This window comes from Anastrepha ludens, chromosome 6 (genome assembly GCF_028408465.1).
Source record: "Anastrepha ludens isolate Willacy chromosome 6, idAnaLude1.1, whole genome shotgun sequence".
Lineage (NCBI taxonomy): Eukaryota > Metazoa > Arthropoda > Insecta > Diptera > Tephritidae > Anastrepha > Anastrepha ludens.
Window position 1 is genome coordinate 24,781,898 of NC_071502.1, and position 14,892 is coordinate 24,796,789.

General features: G+C 35.1%; 2 protein-coding genes across 2 annotated transcripts; both read right to left on the bottom strand.

Annotated features, from left to right (window-relative positions):
• Nucleotides 1-1,678: 1,678 nt before the first annotated feature.
• On the bottom strand, nucleotides 1,679-2,379 carry LOC128868147 (coenzyme Q-binding protein COQ10, mitochondrial-like). The gene has a single exon (XM_054109914.1). The coding sequence runs from the start codon at nucleotides 2,140-2,142 to the stop codon at nucleotides 1,699-1,701; it is 444 nt and encodes a 147-aa protein (XP_053965889.1). The 5' UTR covers nucleotides 2,143-2,379; the 3' UTR covers nucleotides 1,679-1,698.
• Nucleotides 2,380-10,814: 8,435 nt separating this feature from the next.
• Nucleotides 10,815-11,529, bottom strand: LOC128868020 (coenzyme Q-binding protein COQ10, mitochondrial-like). Its single transcript, XM_054109722.1, has one exon. It carries the CDS (start codon nucleotides 11,290-11,292, stop codon nucleotides 10,849-10,851), a length of 444 nt encoding a protein of 147 aa, XP_053965697.1. The 5' UTR covers nucleotides 11,293-11,529; the 3' UTR covers nucleotides 10,815-10,848.
• Nucleotides 11,530-14,892: the final 3,363 nt, after the last annotated feature.

Consider the following 14,892-nt stretch of genomic DNA (forward strand, 5'->3'; position numbering starts at 1 on the left):
TATCTACCAATAGGTATCCAAACTATACGGAAACCATCTTCAATACCTCCTTAACAATGTGTGTAATTTGGTTTAATTCGGTGCAAAGACACGGCGGGTCCACGTTTTGGCATATATTTCCAGACCCTAGTCATCAATAGGTATGAAAATTACCCCGTATTAAAGCACTTATCAACAGCTTTCATTTGATACCCATATTGTACATACACAACCAAAGGTTACCCGGGTCCACGTGTTGACCTATATCTCGAGACCCCAGTCACGGAGCGGCATAAAAAATACTCTGTACTAAAGCATTCACCAACAGCTTCAATTTGATATCCATATTGTACAAACACATTCTAGGGTCCACGTTTTGGTCTCTATCTCGATACCCTAGTCACGGAGCGGCATAAAGAATACTCTGTACTAAAGCATTCACCAACAGCTTCCATTTGATACCCATATTGTACATACACATCCGAAGGTTACCCGGGTCCACGTTTTGACCTATATCTCGAGCCCTATTTCCAAAATAAAATATAATCCATGTTACTCGTGGATGATGTAGCTTTCGAATGGTGAAAGAATTTTTAAAATCGGTCCAGTAGTTTTTCAGCCTATTCATTACAAACAAACAAAGTTTTCCTCTTTATAATATTAATATATAATATATTAGATGTATTAAACTATGTTAATGTAAATTTTTATTAAAAAATATTGAAAATTGACAAATTTATGTAATTAAACGTAACGAGTTAAAACAAATGATTATTAAAAAATATTGAAAATTGACAAATTTTTTTTTTTTTTTTTGTTTTAGAATAATTCGCAAGCTCGTCCAGCAAGACCCATATCGACTAAGAAAATAAACTTCGATACTGAATGAAAAAGTTCTGTCTGAATGTGTTTCATTAGAACAACCAACTGTCTTTCAAATCGCAATAACGGTAGTTAAGTATTGCACGTTCATAGCTTTAATAGTTTACCGATAAGAAAGTTAACCCTTAACGACCGCTACGGGGGCATGAAAAGAATTGCAACTTTGTACATCCCTGGTTTGTTGACCACATAAAATTATAAATCAAGTAAATATATTGAATTAATATCAAAATAAATCAGATTAATGTTTAGTTAAAGTTTTCATTCTTATAAACGTTTCAGAATTTCACCTCTAATTTCCCCGGCGTCTTATTGGCGAGTATTACAAAAAAGCTCTCGGCCGTTAAGAGTTAATATCATCCATCCACTCATACATTTTACCCAGGAACTTAAAAAAGCACGGTTGTTATACCACAAAAAGGAACTGTAACAGTTTGGTTATTATTTCTTGTTTTAAAATGTTTATTTACAATAGACTTAACCACTAATTTAATAAATTTGTTATCTTTGAGTAATTTTGTTTGAAAAAGATACACACCTCAGCTCTGGGTACTGTCGGTGAGGCTTTTTTTCTTGTTTGCTTATGATTACCATGTAAAGCTATGTACAAAATAGTGTGATCTCGTGTGAACTATAAGTAAAAATATACTTATGTATGTATGCACTTATGTACAAATGTATGTATAAGTTTAACAATGATATTTTTGCAATATATAATAATAATATATAATATAATATATAATATAATAATAAAAGTATATAAATAAAAATAATCAATCACACAAAAGTACTTGAATACGGAGTTATTTATGTTTAACTACCTTCTTTGCGTCTTGGTCAAGATCTTCGCCATAATATAAGCGATTTAATTGAAGGTGGTCCATATCGTCGTTCAGCTTCCGCCACAAAAGCATGGTCCATTTGATCGCAAATTAAATCGAAAAAAATATTTGCAATATTGCTGTGTATCAGCGATTTGAATTCGAAAGCTACTTTGAAATCCACAACACAAGATTGTGGAATATCCTTCAGACCGGGACTAAATCGCCAATTGTTACGCAAATAGTTAAATAATCTTCCATCTGTGCATACAGATTTTACCAGCACAGGATTTTGAAGCGAAACGTTTGATGTATAACTTTCGTTCAGCGGTGGGAAACCGACAATTAAGTCAGCCTTGAAGCCGTCATTACGCTTACTGTGTACGAGTGATTTCTTCACGTATGGCACAAACTTATAATAGTTCGATACGTCGGCGACCACATCATACATTTCTTGCATCGAGTATCTGCAAATTTGCGAAACGCCAACTTAAGTGAGTAATAGCGGATGCAATACACATTTGCACGCCTACCCAATTAACTCCTTTTTGGCATATTCCCGATTCTTGTTTGTAAGATCACTAAAAGTGAAGAAGTCTCGTTGAGGACAGTTCACGTTTCTGCCGGCAGCTGTGCTACAAAGAGAAGTAAACAAACTTGAAAAAATTAAGTTGCGAATTGCGATTTCCATATCGAGTTCATGTAGACACATTCGAACTGGTACGATATGCTTTGGTAGGGGTTATATAATTTTCATTGAAATTAGATTTTTCTATGAAATAAGTAATACTTACAATTGTGTGTAGGTGCAACCGATAAGTTGCCTATTTGCCAGCAACAATTTTGCGTTCTTGAACATTACGCCACAAAAAATTCCACAGCTACGTGTGAACGATCTGCCCATCTGGAATTCACTATTTACACTATTGAAACAATAACACACGAATTGTTTTTTTTTTTTTGTGCTTTGAAAATTTATTATTTATTATTATTTAAAATTTTTATTTTCGTGTTCTCCGTATTCAAGTCAAGTTACAACTGAGCATAATTCAATAATGAATCATGACAACTGATTCCATTTTTTTCAATGAGGTTATGATGTCAGTGAAGGAAATATTTCTGCCGGTTTCACAGTAGTTTCTGTGAAGTGAATTTTAAAGCGTGTATATGTAAAATATCTTATAACTCAAGAACGGGCTCACCTATCCAAACCAAATTTTTAGGCTTTGTTTGGACTATTCAGTAGATGGTTTGTGTTTTGAAATTTTAAGAATCGGATACCAGGGTCTCGAGAAATAGGCCAAAACGTGAACCCGGGTAACCCTAGGATGTGTTTGTACAATATGGGCAGCAAATGGAAGCGGTTGATGATTTCTATAGTATAGAGTATTTTTCATACCGTTCCGTGACTAGGGTCTGGAGATATAATCCAAAACGTGGACCCGGGTAACCCTAGGATGTGTTTGTACAATATGGGTAGCAAATGGAAGCTGCTGATGATTCTATAGTATAGAGTATTTTTGATGCCGCTCCGTGACTAGGGTCTCGAGATATCGGCCAAAATGTGGACCCCGATAACTTAAGGATGTGTTCGTACAATATGGGTAGCAAATGGGAGCTGTTGATAAATGCTAATGAAAAGAGGACTTTTCTTTTCGCTAGGTAACTAAGGACTCCAGATATAGACCAATTGGGAACTCGCCTTCAGGTTAAGAGATTGCATTGCATTCTTATGTACTACAACCAGTTATAATGTTTTAAGCGGCGGGCGGTCCCTTCTTCTCTGTCTGTGGCATTTACCGAAGCGTATTTGTTGAGGTGGGTAACACGTGTTAGCCCGCAATGTGATTATATCCGGTCAAGGACTGTCACTCCAGCAGCACTCCCCGTACAAGTATGGGGAATGTTTTTCCTCTTACAACAACAAGAGGACCTTAAAAGAACCATAGGCAATACTAGTAAGACACTGAATGTCCGTGTCCAGCACTGATGCATAAGAGGGGCAAACACCAGTGTAAACATATTTTACCAGAGGAAAAAAGGGCTCCATAAAATAGGACAAACACTAAAATTTGTTGAGGAATTTGGGCTCAGAGAAATACTTTTAATCCATGAAAAAGGCACAATACATCTTTCAGGTCGTAGTGCTAAGTGCTCTTATAATAATAAAAAAAAAATACATTTAAAACTAGTTACCTAAAAGAGTTTTGAGCCAATTTCGAAACAAATTTACCACAGTAATACGGGTTTTAAAATTAGAGCATAAAATTATTGTTGCCTATTTTTTCATAAGAAGAAGAAGAGAGCCGGCTCCAAACAGCTGTTTTCTAAATCACTATTTTCATATTACCAGATATGATTTAGTTGTTAAATAATACCCAAAATGTCCACGGCGAAAACGCATGGAGGCACACTATGGTAATACAACGTGGAATAAGCGAACACAGCCTCCGGAAGACTGGTCTAAGCCATTACCTGAGTGGTTGGCGAAGAAGTATGAGAATACTTATTTGGAGTTGAAACAAATGGAATTGGATGGACGAAGAACATCTGAAGTGATTGAAAAATCATATTGTGCGATAATGTAGATCAAAAAGTTTAGACACTACTGAAATGAGACATTTTGAGACCTTTTTTATTAAATATCTCGAAAACTAAGCGAAATATCAAAAAATTTTACTTACACATATGTACATACACACAACATATATACATATATCCGCATATATAAATACATATATAAATTCACAAATTTAAATTTGCTTATGCCATCCTTCTGTGTGCCTGGTAATGAAGCATTTTCTATACATACGTATATATACGTATATCTTTTTTCTTCTTCTTTTTGGTGTCGCTTTTTCGTTTCATCGAGTCTCAAATCACTCCCAACGATTCTAAAGAAGTTTTCACTTCAAAATGTCCCATTTTAAAAATAAAGTACTTTCTTTTTTTGATTCTTCATGCAAACTAAATTATATTTTCGTATTATTATATAGTATTATTATGTGTTATTTTATTATTAAAATATAATCATATATTTTTTCGACTAAATCACTGGCACGCATATTTATTGAAATCGGTAAACTGTATAACAGAAATTTGTACGGCAATAAGAGCAGAGTTTTGTGCTTATTTTAAATAAAATATTATAAGGCAGTCAAAAGGTCTGTTCATGAAGCAAATAAATTGTAAAAATTGTAACAAATTAACAAGTTTTGGTGTTCATGTATCCAAAACAATTGCAAAGTAAGGGAGAGTGAGAGAGCAAAATAACATTTCAATTTGAGGGAAGTAGCAAGTTTTTACTGTATACATTTTGACGTGATAACGTCTTATAATTCGATTTAGCCGGCTGGTCGTTACCTTGCATGAACTGCAAGCGAAAGCGCGGAACGAACGACATAGAGCACAATCGGCCCCCGCATTCGGCAACGTTCGACATCTGCACACCTACTTGAGTGAACATATGTATATATGTATGTATATGCGCATATGTACATATATAAATTCGCATATTTGTATTTGCATATGCCTTCTTCCCGTGTGCATGGTAATGAATCATTTCTCTGTTGCGAATAGGACGATGATAGGAAAAATAGGAAATGAAAGGGAGTGTTTCGAGTGTAAAGTGTCTTGAAAAAGGCAAATCGATGATGTTGCCTCTTAGTGTTTTTGACTTATTAACGTCTGATGCACAATCGGAATTGAACATATCTTTCATGAATTTGAGAAATGTTTCGTCTACTTTCTTGTTTGTGTAAATTTAACTTGACCTATTCCATTGCGATTCCATTTACCTCCTCCTCTATATCCATACAAAATATCTATCAAACAAATAAAATTAAAATTTTGTTTTGAAAATTGCAACCAGTACATCAGTATTTTCTTATGACGTTCTCACGTTAAACTATCGTCAGTAAACCGACTTACAGACTTACTTTTTTACTTGTAAGAATTTGCAAGTGAGAGAAACAGTTAAACGCAAAGTAAAAATAAACACGAATTAAAATTTTTCGAATTGAGACAAAATTCTAAATTTAAATTAAAAAAATTGATTAAAATGGAGTATCTAATTTAAATATCCTATATTAAATAGGAATCGGTCAATCATGTAGAGGCATGCACTTCTGAACCACAGCTTCCAGTCACCGCTGCTGCAGTTTGCGAAATGCAAATCGAAAGCATTGAAGATATCTTTGGTGTTTTATGCTTGCACTTCTTGGTTATTAACTAATTTGGCAATATATGTATGTATATCATATACTTGCATAGGGGGCGTCCATAAATTACGTGAGATGTTTAAGGGGGGGAGGGGGTCGAGCCAAATCTCATCTAATCTTACGTTGGAGAGAGGGGGGGTCTCGGCAAATATCACGCAATTTTTTTCTGATTGAAACAAAAAAATTGTACATGCTTAAGATTTAATCTCAAACGTAATGGTAGTATGATTAAGATCATTCACTAATTCGTTCAAAAGAAAATAATTTCATTCATACTTCGACGTTATACATTACTACTGTCAAACCACCACATTTGTTTTATACCAAATAGCTCAATTTAATCTGAATTTGCGGTACAGTGTAGCCCGTCGGTTGTTTTCGCGCCACTATGAGCCGAACGCCCTATCACTCAGGTTGACGTTTGACAATTCCGGACTTTAAAGAACATGACGGAAAATCATTTGCTCCATTTCTAATACGCGTACCGATTCAACCGCTGAATGCTTGCATCAGCACGCCTATTGATCTCTATTGCCCAAGTATACGTGATGATTTAGAGAAAATATGATGCAGTACATGCGGTATTTACTTCGCATCTATCACAAGAGCTGCAGAGCACAGGAGAGCAGCTCACATTGCACCAGCTAAGCAAGCGCGTATGTTCCGCAAAGTGCGACCCTCACGGATTGTCACAAGACGAGCTAATGAGTTACTGTGCGCAAGCGTCAACGGCTTAGAGTGGCTAGATTAGAACGAAGTTGAAGGAGCACATGATTTTACTGAAAATCATATGGACATGTTGGTCCCAATAGTCTCTCTTGAAACCGCGCATGATTCTCCATGGACTGAATTAGAGTAGATATTCTTTTTTTAATCGCAGTAGTTACGATTTAAGTCTTCTATTGATAAATTTTTATTACACTTATAACTCTCAGCAATATTGATTACTAGTCTTAACTAGTCGTAAATAAAAGCACGAAGCAATTTTTTTTTCTTTTTACAATAACAATCCAACGCGTTTACATAAGAAACCCACATTTTGAAAAATCTCACGTGAGATTGGGGGATGGGGGAGGGGGTTGAATAAAATCTCACGATACCTCACGTAATTTATGGACGCCCCCATACATGCATATACAGCAGCAAGGAAAATATATAGAAAGCTATGATTGCCACAACAATTCAATTGAAAATTTAATGTTCTTCATCTGACATCGTTGATGAAATAGAATAAATTATTATGGACGAAATAAATCATGTGGTGCTAGGGTCGTTATTTTGCATTATATTTGCTTTATTTTTTAATTTTATTTTTTTTACTTTTTGTGACTTCTTCCCGTCAACAATTTAATAAGGTGAGCTTGCAAATTTTTACTGCTTTGCGTTCATTTAATTTTTTTTATTTTTCTCGTTGAGAGCGAATTCTCGGAAATTAAGGGGGAACGCCACTGTTTGGGGCCAAACAATAGTCGATTTTTGTGATTTTTTTTTTTTTGTAAGTAGGAAAGATTATTCGAGGACCGAACAAAAGGCAATTTATTATATCGCACCCTATATACAAAAGGGGCACAACTCTAAATTTTCCACACTCGAGCTTGACTTGTTTACAGTAGCACAGAAACCAAACTATGTGATATATCACGCTGAAATTTGCCATGTAAGCTTATAACAGTCCTACCAAAAAACAAAAAAATTATTTTTGCCATATGTCATCCGCGGACCGTTTTATTGATACCGTCTCGTTCATATTTGAGCAGAACGTACATTTTGAGTTGTGACCCTTTTGTATTTAGGGTGCGATATACTAGCAAACCCGGCCCCCTTCGCTGGGCACACTAAAATAGAATAGATATGGTTTAGAACAGAAAATATATGATTTTCATATTATTTATTTCTTTATTCTTCATTCAAGCGCTTTGGCATAAACAATATTTTTTGTTTTTCTATTTGTTTTTGAGTAAATATAAAATATAAATTGAAAATCAGGAAAAAAGAAGATTGTTTTTAAATTTCAAATCAACGCATATGAATAAACAATCGTCTTTTTTCCTGATCATCTATGAATTTTTCGTTTCAATTTATATGTTTTATTAAGCATTGGAGCTTTTTTAACCATTATCCATTTATATTTTTCAAAAAAAAAAACGAAAACAAATTTTTTTTCCACGAACACATAATTTCATTCGGATTTCACATTAAATTCTCAAATTTCGTAAGAAATTACTCACTGTTCCAAAATCCATTCCAAAAAAATTCACAAACAATTTTTACATGTTGCACTTACGTTTTTTCCTTATGGCATCCAAATCAGAAAGAAATATTGACACATTGTAACTCACACTGTCAATTTGACAGTTCAGTTCCGCCCCAAGCGTTAAAACAGTAAGCGACATTATGGCTGGTTCAAAAGAGCGCTGTACCCGTTGCCAGTGCTCCGAATTACAACCAAACTTTACGAAACCCATTTTCAATACTTACTTAACAATGTGTGTAAGTTTGGTTTAATTCGGTTCAAAGACACGGCGGGTCCACGTTTTGGCATATATTTCGAGACCCTAGTCATCAATAGGTATGAAAATTACCCCGTATTAAAGCACTTATCAACAGCTTTCATTTGATATCCATATTGTACAAACACATTCTAGGGTCCACGTTTGGGTCTCTATCTCGAGACCCTAGTCACGGAGCGGATGGAAATACTCTGAACTAAAGCATTCACCAACAGCTTCCATTTGATGCCCATATTGTACATACACATCCGAAGGTTACCCGGGTCCACGTTTTGACCTATATCCCGAGACCCTATCTACCAATAGGTATCCAAACTATACGGAAACCATCAATACCTCCTTAACAATGTGTGTAAGTTTGGTTTAATTCGGTGCAAAGACACGGCGGGTCCACATTTTGGCATATATTTCCAGACCCTAGTCATCAACAGGTATGAAAATTACCCCGTATTAAAGCACTTATCAACAGCTTTCATTTGATACCCATATTGTACATACATAACCAAAGGTTACCCGGGTCCACGTGTTGACCTAAATCTCGAGACCCCAGTCACGGAGCGGCATGAAAAATACTCTGTACTAAAGCATTCACCAACAGCTTCAATTTGATATCCATATTGTACAAACACATTCTAGGGTCCACGTTTTGGTCTCTATCTCGAGACCCTAGTCACGGAGCGGATGGAAATACTCTGAACTAAAGCATTCACCGACAGCTTCCATTTGATACCCATATTGTACATACACATCCGAAGGTTACCCGGGTCCACGTTTTGACCTATATCTCGAGACCCTATCTACCAATAGGTATCCAAACTATACGGAAACCATCTTCAATACCTCCTTAACAATGTGTGTAATTTGGTTTAATTCGGTGCAAAGACACGGCGGGTCCACGTTTTGGCATATATTTCGAGACCCTAGTCATCAATAGGTATGAAAATTACCCCGTATTAAAGCACTTATCAACAGCTTTCATTTGATACCCATATTGTACATACACAACCAAAGGTTACCCGGGTCCACGTGTTGACCTATATCTCGAGACCCCAGTCACGCAGCGGCATAAAAAATACTCTGTACTAAAGCATTCACCAACAGCTTCAATTTGATATCCATATTGTACAAACACATTCTAGGGTCCACGTTTTGGTCTCTATCTCGAGACCCTAGTCACGGAGCGGATGGAAATACTCTGAACTAAAGCATTCACCGACAGCTTCCATTTGATACCCATATTGTACATACACATCCGAAGGTTACCCGGGTCCACGTTTTGACCTATATCTCGAGCCCTATTTCCAAAATAAAATATAATCCATGTTACTCGTGGATGATGTAGCTTTCGAATGGTGAAAGAATCGCTCCAGTAGTTTTTGAGCCTATTCATTACAAACAAACAAAGTTTTCCTCTTTATAATATTAATATAGATGTATTAAACTATGTTAACGTAAATGTTTATTAAAAAATATTGAAAATTGACAAATTTATGTAATTAAACGTAACGAGTTAAAAACAAATGATTATTAAAAAATATTGAAAATTGACAAATTTTTTTTTTTTTTTAGAATAATTCGCAAGCTCGTCCAGCAAGACCCATATCGACTAAGAAAATAAACTTCGATACTGAATGAAAAAGTTCTGTCTGAATGTGTTTCATTAGAACAACCAACTGTCTTTCAAATCGCAATAACGGTAGTTAAGTATTGCACGTTCATAGCTTTAATAGTTTACCGATAAGAAAGTTAACCCTTAACGACCGCTACATCCCTGGTTTGTTGACCACATAAAATTATAAATCAAGTAAATATATTGAATTAATATCAAAATAAATCAGATTAATGTTTAGTTAAAGTTTTCATTCTTATAAACGTTTCAGAATTTCACCTCTAATTTCCCCGACGTCTTATTGGCGAGTATTACAAAAAAGCTCTCGGCCGTTAAGAGTTAATATCATCCATCCACTCATACATTTTACCCAGGAACTTAAAAAAGCACGGTTGTTATACCACAAAAAGGAACTGTAACAGTTTGGTTATTATTTCTTGTTTTAAAATGTTTATTTACAATAGACTTAACCACTAATTTAATAAATTTGTTATATTTGAGTAATTTTGTTTGAAAAAGATACACACCTCAGCTCTGGGTACTGTCGGTGAGGCTTTTTTTTTCTTGTTTGCTTATGATTACCATGTAAAGCTATGTACAAAATAGTGTGATCTCGTGTGAACTATAAGTAAAAATATACTTATGTATGTATGCACTTATGTACAAATGTATGTATAAGTTTAACAATGATATTTTTGCAATATATAATAATAATATATAATATAATATATAATATAATAATAAAAGTATATAAATAAAAATAATCAATCACACAAAAGTACTTGAATACGGAGTTATTTATGTTTAACTTGTTCATTGCGTCTTGGTCAAGATCTTCGCCATAATATAAGCGATTTAATTGAAGGTGGTCCATATCGTCGTTCAGCTTCCGCCACAAAAGCATGGTCCATTTGATCGCAAATTAAATCGAAAAAAATATTTGCAATATTGCTGTGTATCAGCGATTTGAATTCGAAAGCTACTTTGAAATCCACAACACAAGATTGTGGAATATCCTTCAGACCGGGACTAAATCGCCAATTGTTACGCAAATAGTTGAATAATCTTCCATCTGTGCATACAGATTTTACCAGCACAGGACTTTGAAGTGAAACATTTGATGTATAACTTTCATTCAGCGGTGGGAAACCGACAATTAAGTCAGCCTTGAAGCCGTCATTACGCTTACTGTGTACGAGTGATTTCTTCACGTATGGCACAAACTTATAATAGTTCGATACGTCGGCGACCACATCATACATTTCTTGCATCGAGTATCTGCAAATTTGCGAAACGCCAACTTAAGTGAGTAATAGCGGATGCAATACACATTTGCACGCCTACCCAATTAACTCCTTTTTGGCATATTCCCGATTCTTGTTTGTAAGATCACTAAAAGTGAAGAAGTCTCGTTGAGGACAGTTCACGTTTCTGCCGGCAGCTGTGCTACAAAGAGAAGTAAACAAACTTGAAAAAATTAAGTTGCGAATTGCGATTTCCATATCGAGTTCATGTAGACACATTCGAACTGGTACGATATGCTTTGGTAGGGGGGTTATATAATTTTCATTGAAATTAGATTTTTCTATGAAATAAGTAATACTTACAATTGTGTGTAGGTGCAACCGATAAGTTGCCTATTTGCCAGCAACAATTTTGCGTTCTTGAACATTACGCCACAAAAAATTCCACAGCTACGTGTGAACGATCTGCCCATCTGGAATTCACTATTTACACTATTGAAACAATAACACACGAATTGTTTTTTTTTTTTGTGCTTTGAAAATTTATTATTATTTAAAATTTTTATTTTCGTGTTCTCCGTATTCAAGTCAAGTTACAACTGAGCATAATTCAATAATGAATCATGACAACTGATTCCATTTTTTTCAATGAGGTTATGATGTCAGTGAAGGAAATATTTCTGCCGGTTTCACAGTAGTTTCTGTGAAGTGAATTTTAAAGCGTGTATATGTAAAATATCTTATAACTCAAGAACGGGCTCACCTATCCAAACCAAGTTTTTAGGCTTTGTTTGGACTATTCAGTAGATGGTTTGTGTTTTGAAATTTTAAGAATCGGATACCAGGGTCTCGAGAAATAGGCCAAAACGTGAACCCGGGTAACCCTAGGATGTGTTTGTACAATATGGGTAGCAAATGGAAGCGGTTGATGATTTCTATAGTATAGAGTATTTTTCATACCGTTCCGTGACTAGGGTCTGGAGATATAATCCAAAACGTGGACCCGGGTAACCCTAGGATGTGTTTGTACAATATGGGTAGCAAATGGAAGCTGCTGATGATTCTATAGTATAGAGTATTTTTGATGCCGCTCCGTGACTAGGGTCTCGAGATATCGGCCAAAATGTGGACCCCGATAACTTAAGGATGTGTTCGTACAATATGGGTAGCAAATGGGAGCTGTTGATAAATGCTAATGAAAAGAGGACTTTTCTTTTCGCTAGGTAACTAAGGACTCCAGATATAGACCAATTGGGAACTCGCCTTCAGGTTAAGAGATTGCATTGCATTCTTATGTACTACAACCAGTTATAATGTTTTAAGCGGCGGGCGGTCCCTTCTTCTCTGTCTGTGGCATTTACCGAAGCGTATTTGTTGAGGTGGGTAACACGTGTTAGCCCGCAATGTGTGACCTGCCCATCTCAATCTGTTGATCATGATTGTGGTTATCACAGATGGGATATAGCTTTTAAAAAATTAGAAATTTTCAATGTGGGCAGTATATTAACAAATGTAAGTGGCGTTCCTCAAACAGTCGGTTCTATGTTACCGGAACACCCGGACTTACTATATGTAGTATATCCGGTCAAGGACTGTCACTCCAGCAGCACTCCCCGTACAAGTATGGGGAATGTTTTTCCTCTTACAACAACAAGAGGACCTTAAAAGAACCATAGGCAATACTAGTAAGACACTGAATGTCCGTGTCCAGCACTGATGCATAAGAGGGGCAAACACCAGTGTAAACATATTTTACCAGAGGAAAAAAGGGCTCCATAAAATAGGACAAACACTAAAATTTGTTGAGGAATTTGGGCTCAGAGAAATACTTTTAATCCATGAAAAAGGCACAATACATCTTTCAGGTCGTAGTGCTAAGTGCTCTTATAATAATAAAAAAAAAATACATTTAAAACTAGTTACCTAAAAGAGTTTTGAGCCAATTTCGAAACAAATTTACCACAGTAATACGGGTTTTAAAATTAGAGCATAAAATTATTGTTGCCTATTTTTTCATAAGAAGAAGAAGAGAGCCGGCTCCAAACAGCTGTTTTCTAAATCACTATTTTCATATTACCAGATATGATTTAGTTGTTAAATAATACCCAAAATGTCCACGGCGAAAACGCATGGAGGCACACTATGGTAATACAACGTGGAATAAGCGAACACAGCCTCCGGAAGACTGGTCTAAGCCATTACCTGAGTGGTTGGCGAAGAAGTATGAGAATTCTTATTTGGAGTTGAAACAAATGGAATTGGATGGACGAAGAACATCTGAAGTGATTGAAAAATCATATTGTGCGATAATGTAGATCAAAAAGTTTAGACACTACTGAAATGAGACATTTTGAGACCTTTTTTATTAAATATCTCGAAAACTAAGCGAAATATCAAAAAATTTTACTTACACATATGTACATACACACAACATATATACATATATCCGCATATATAAATACATATATAAGTTCACAAATTTAAATTTGCTTATGCCATCCTTCTGTGTGCCTGGTAATAAAGCATTTTCTATACATACATATATATACGTATATCTTTTTTCTTCTTCTTTTTGGTGTCGCTTTTTCGTTTCATCGAGTCTCAAATCACTCCCAACGATTCTAAAGAAGTTTTCACTTCAAAATGTCCCATTTTAAAAATAAAGTACTTTCTTTTTTTGATTCTTCATGCAAACTAAATTATATTTTCGTATTATTATATAGTATTATTATGTGTTATTTTATTATTAAAATATAATCATATATTTTTTCGACTAAATCACTGGCACGCATATTTATTGAAATCGGTAAACTGTATAACAGAAATTTGTACGGCAATAAGAGCAGAGTTTTGTGCTTATTTTAAATAAAATATTATAAGGCAGTCAAAAGGTCTGTTCATGAAGCAAATAAAATGTAAAAATTGTAACAAATTAACAAGTTTTGGTGTTCATGTATCCAAAACAATTGCAAAGTAAGGGAGAGTGAGAGTGCAAAATAACATTTCAATTTGAGGGGAAGTAGCAAGTTTTTACTGTATACATTTTGACGTGATAACGTCTTATAATTCGATTTAGCCGGCTGGTCGTTACCTTGCATGAACTGCAAGCGAAAGCGCGGAACGAACGACATAGAGCACAATCGGCCCCCGCATTCGGCAACGTTCGACATCTGCACACCTACTTGAGTGAACATATGTATATATGTATGTATATGCGCATATGTACATATATAAATTCGCATATTTGTATTTGCATATGCCTTCTTCCCGTGTGCATGGTAATGAATCATTTCTCTGTTGCGAATAGGACGATGATAGGAAAAATAGGAAATGAAAGGGAGTGTTTCGAGTGTAAAGTGTCTTGAAAAAGGCAAATCGATGATGTTGCCTCTTAGTGTTTTTGACTTATTAACGTCTGATGCACAATCGAAATTGAACATATCTTTCATGAATTTGAGAAATGTTTCGTCAACTTTCATGTTTGTGTAAATTTAACTTGACCTATTCCATTGCGATTCCATTTACCTCCTCCTCTATATCCATACAAAATATCTATCAAACAAATAAAATTAAAATTTTGTTTTGAAAATTGCAACCAGTACATCAGTATTTTCTTATGACGTTCTC

What these genes read in the sequence shown, in the direction of transcription:
- LOC128868147 (XM_054109914.1), bottom strand. Translation starts at nt 2,142, where the DNA reads ATGCAAGAAATGTATGATGTGGTCGCCGACGTATCGAACTATTATAAG.
- LOC128868020 (XM_054109722.1), bottom strand. Translation starts at nt 11,292, where the DNA reads ATGCAAGAAATGTATGATGTGGTCGCCGACGTATCGAACTATTATAAG.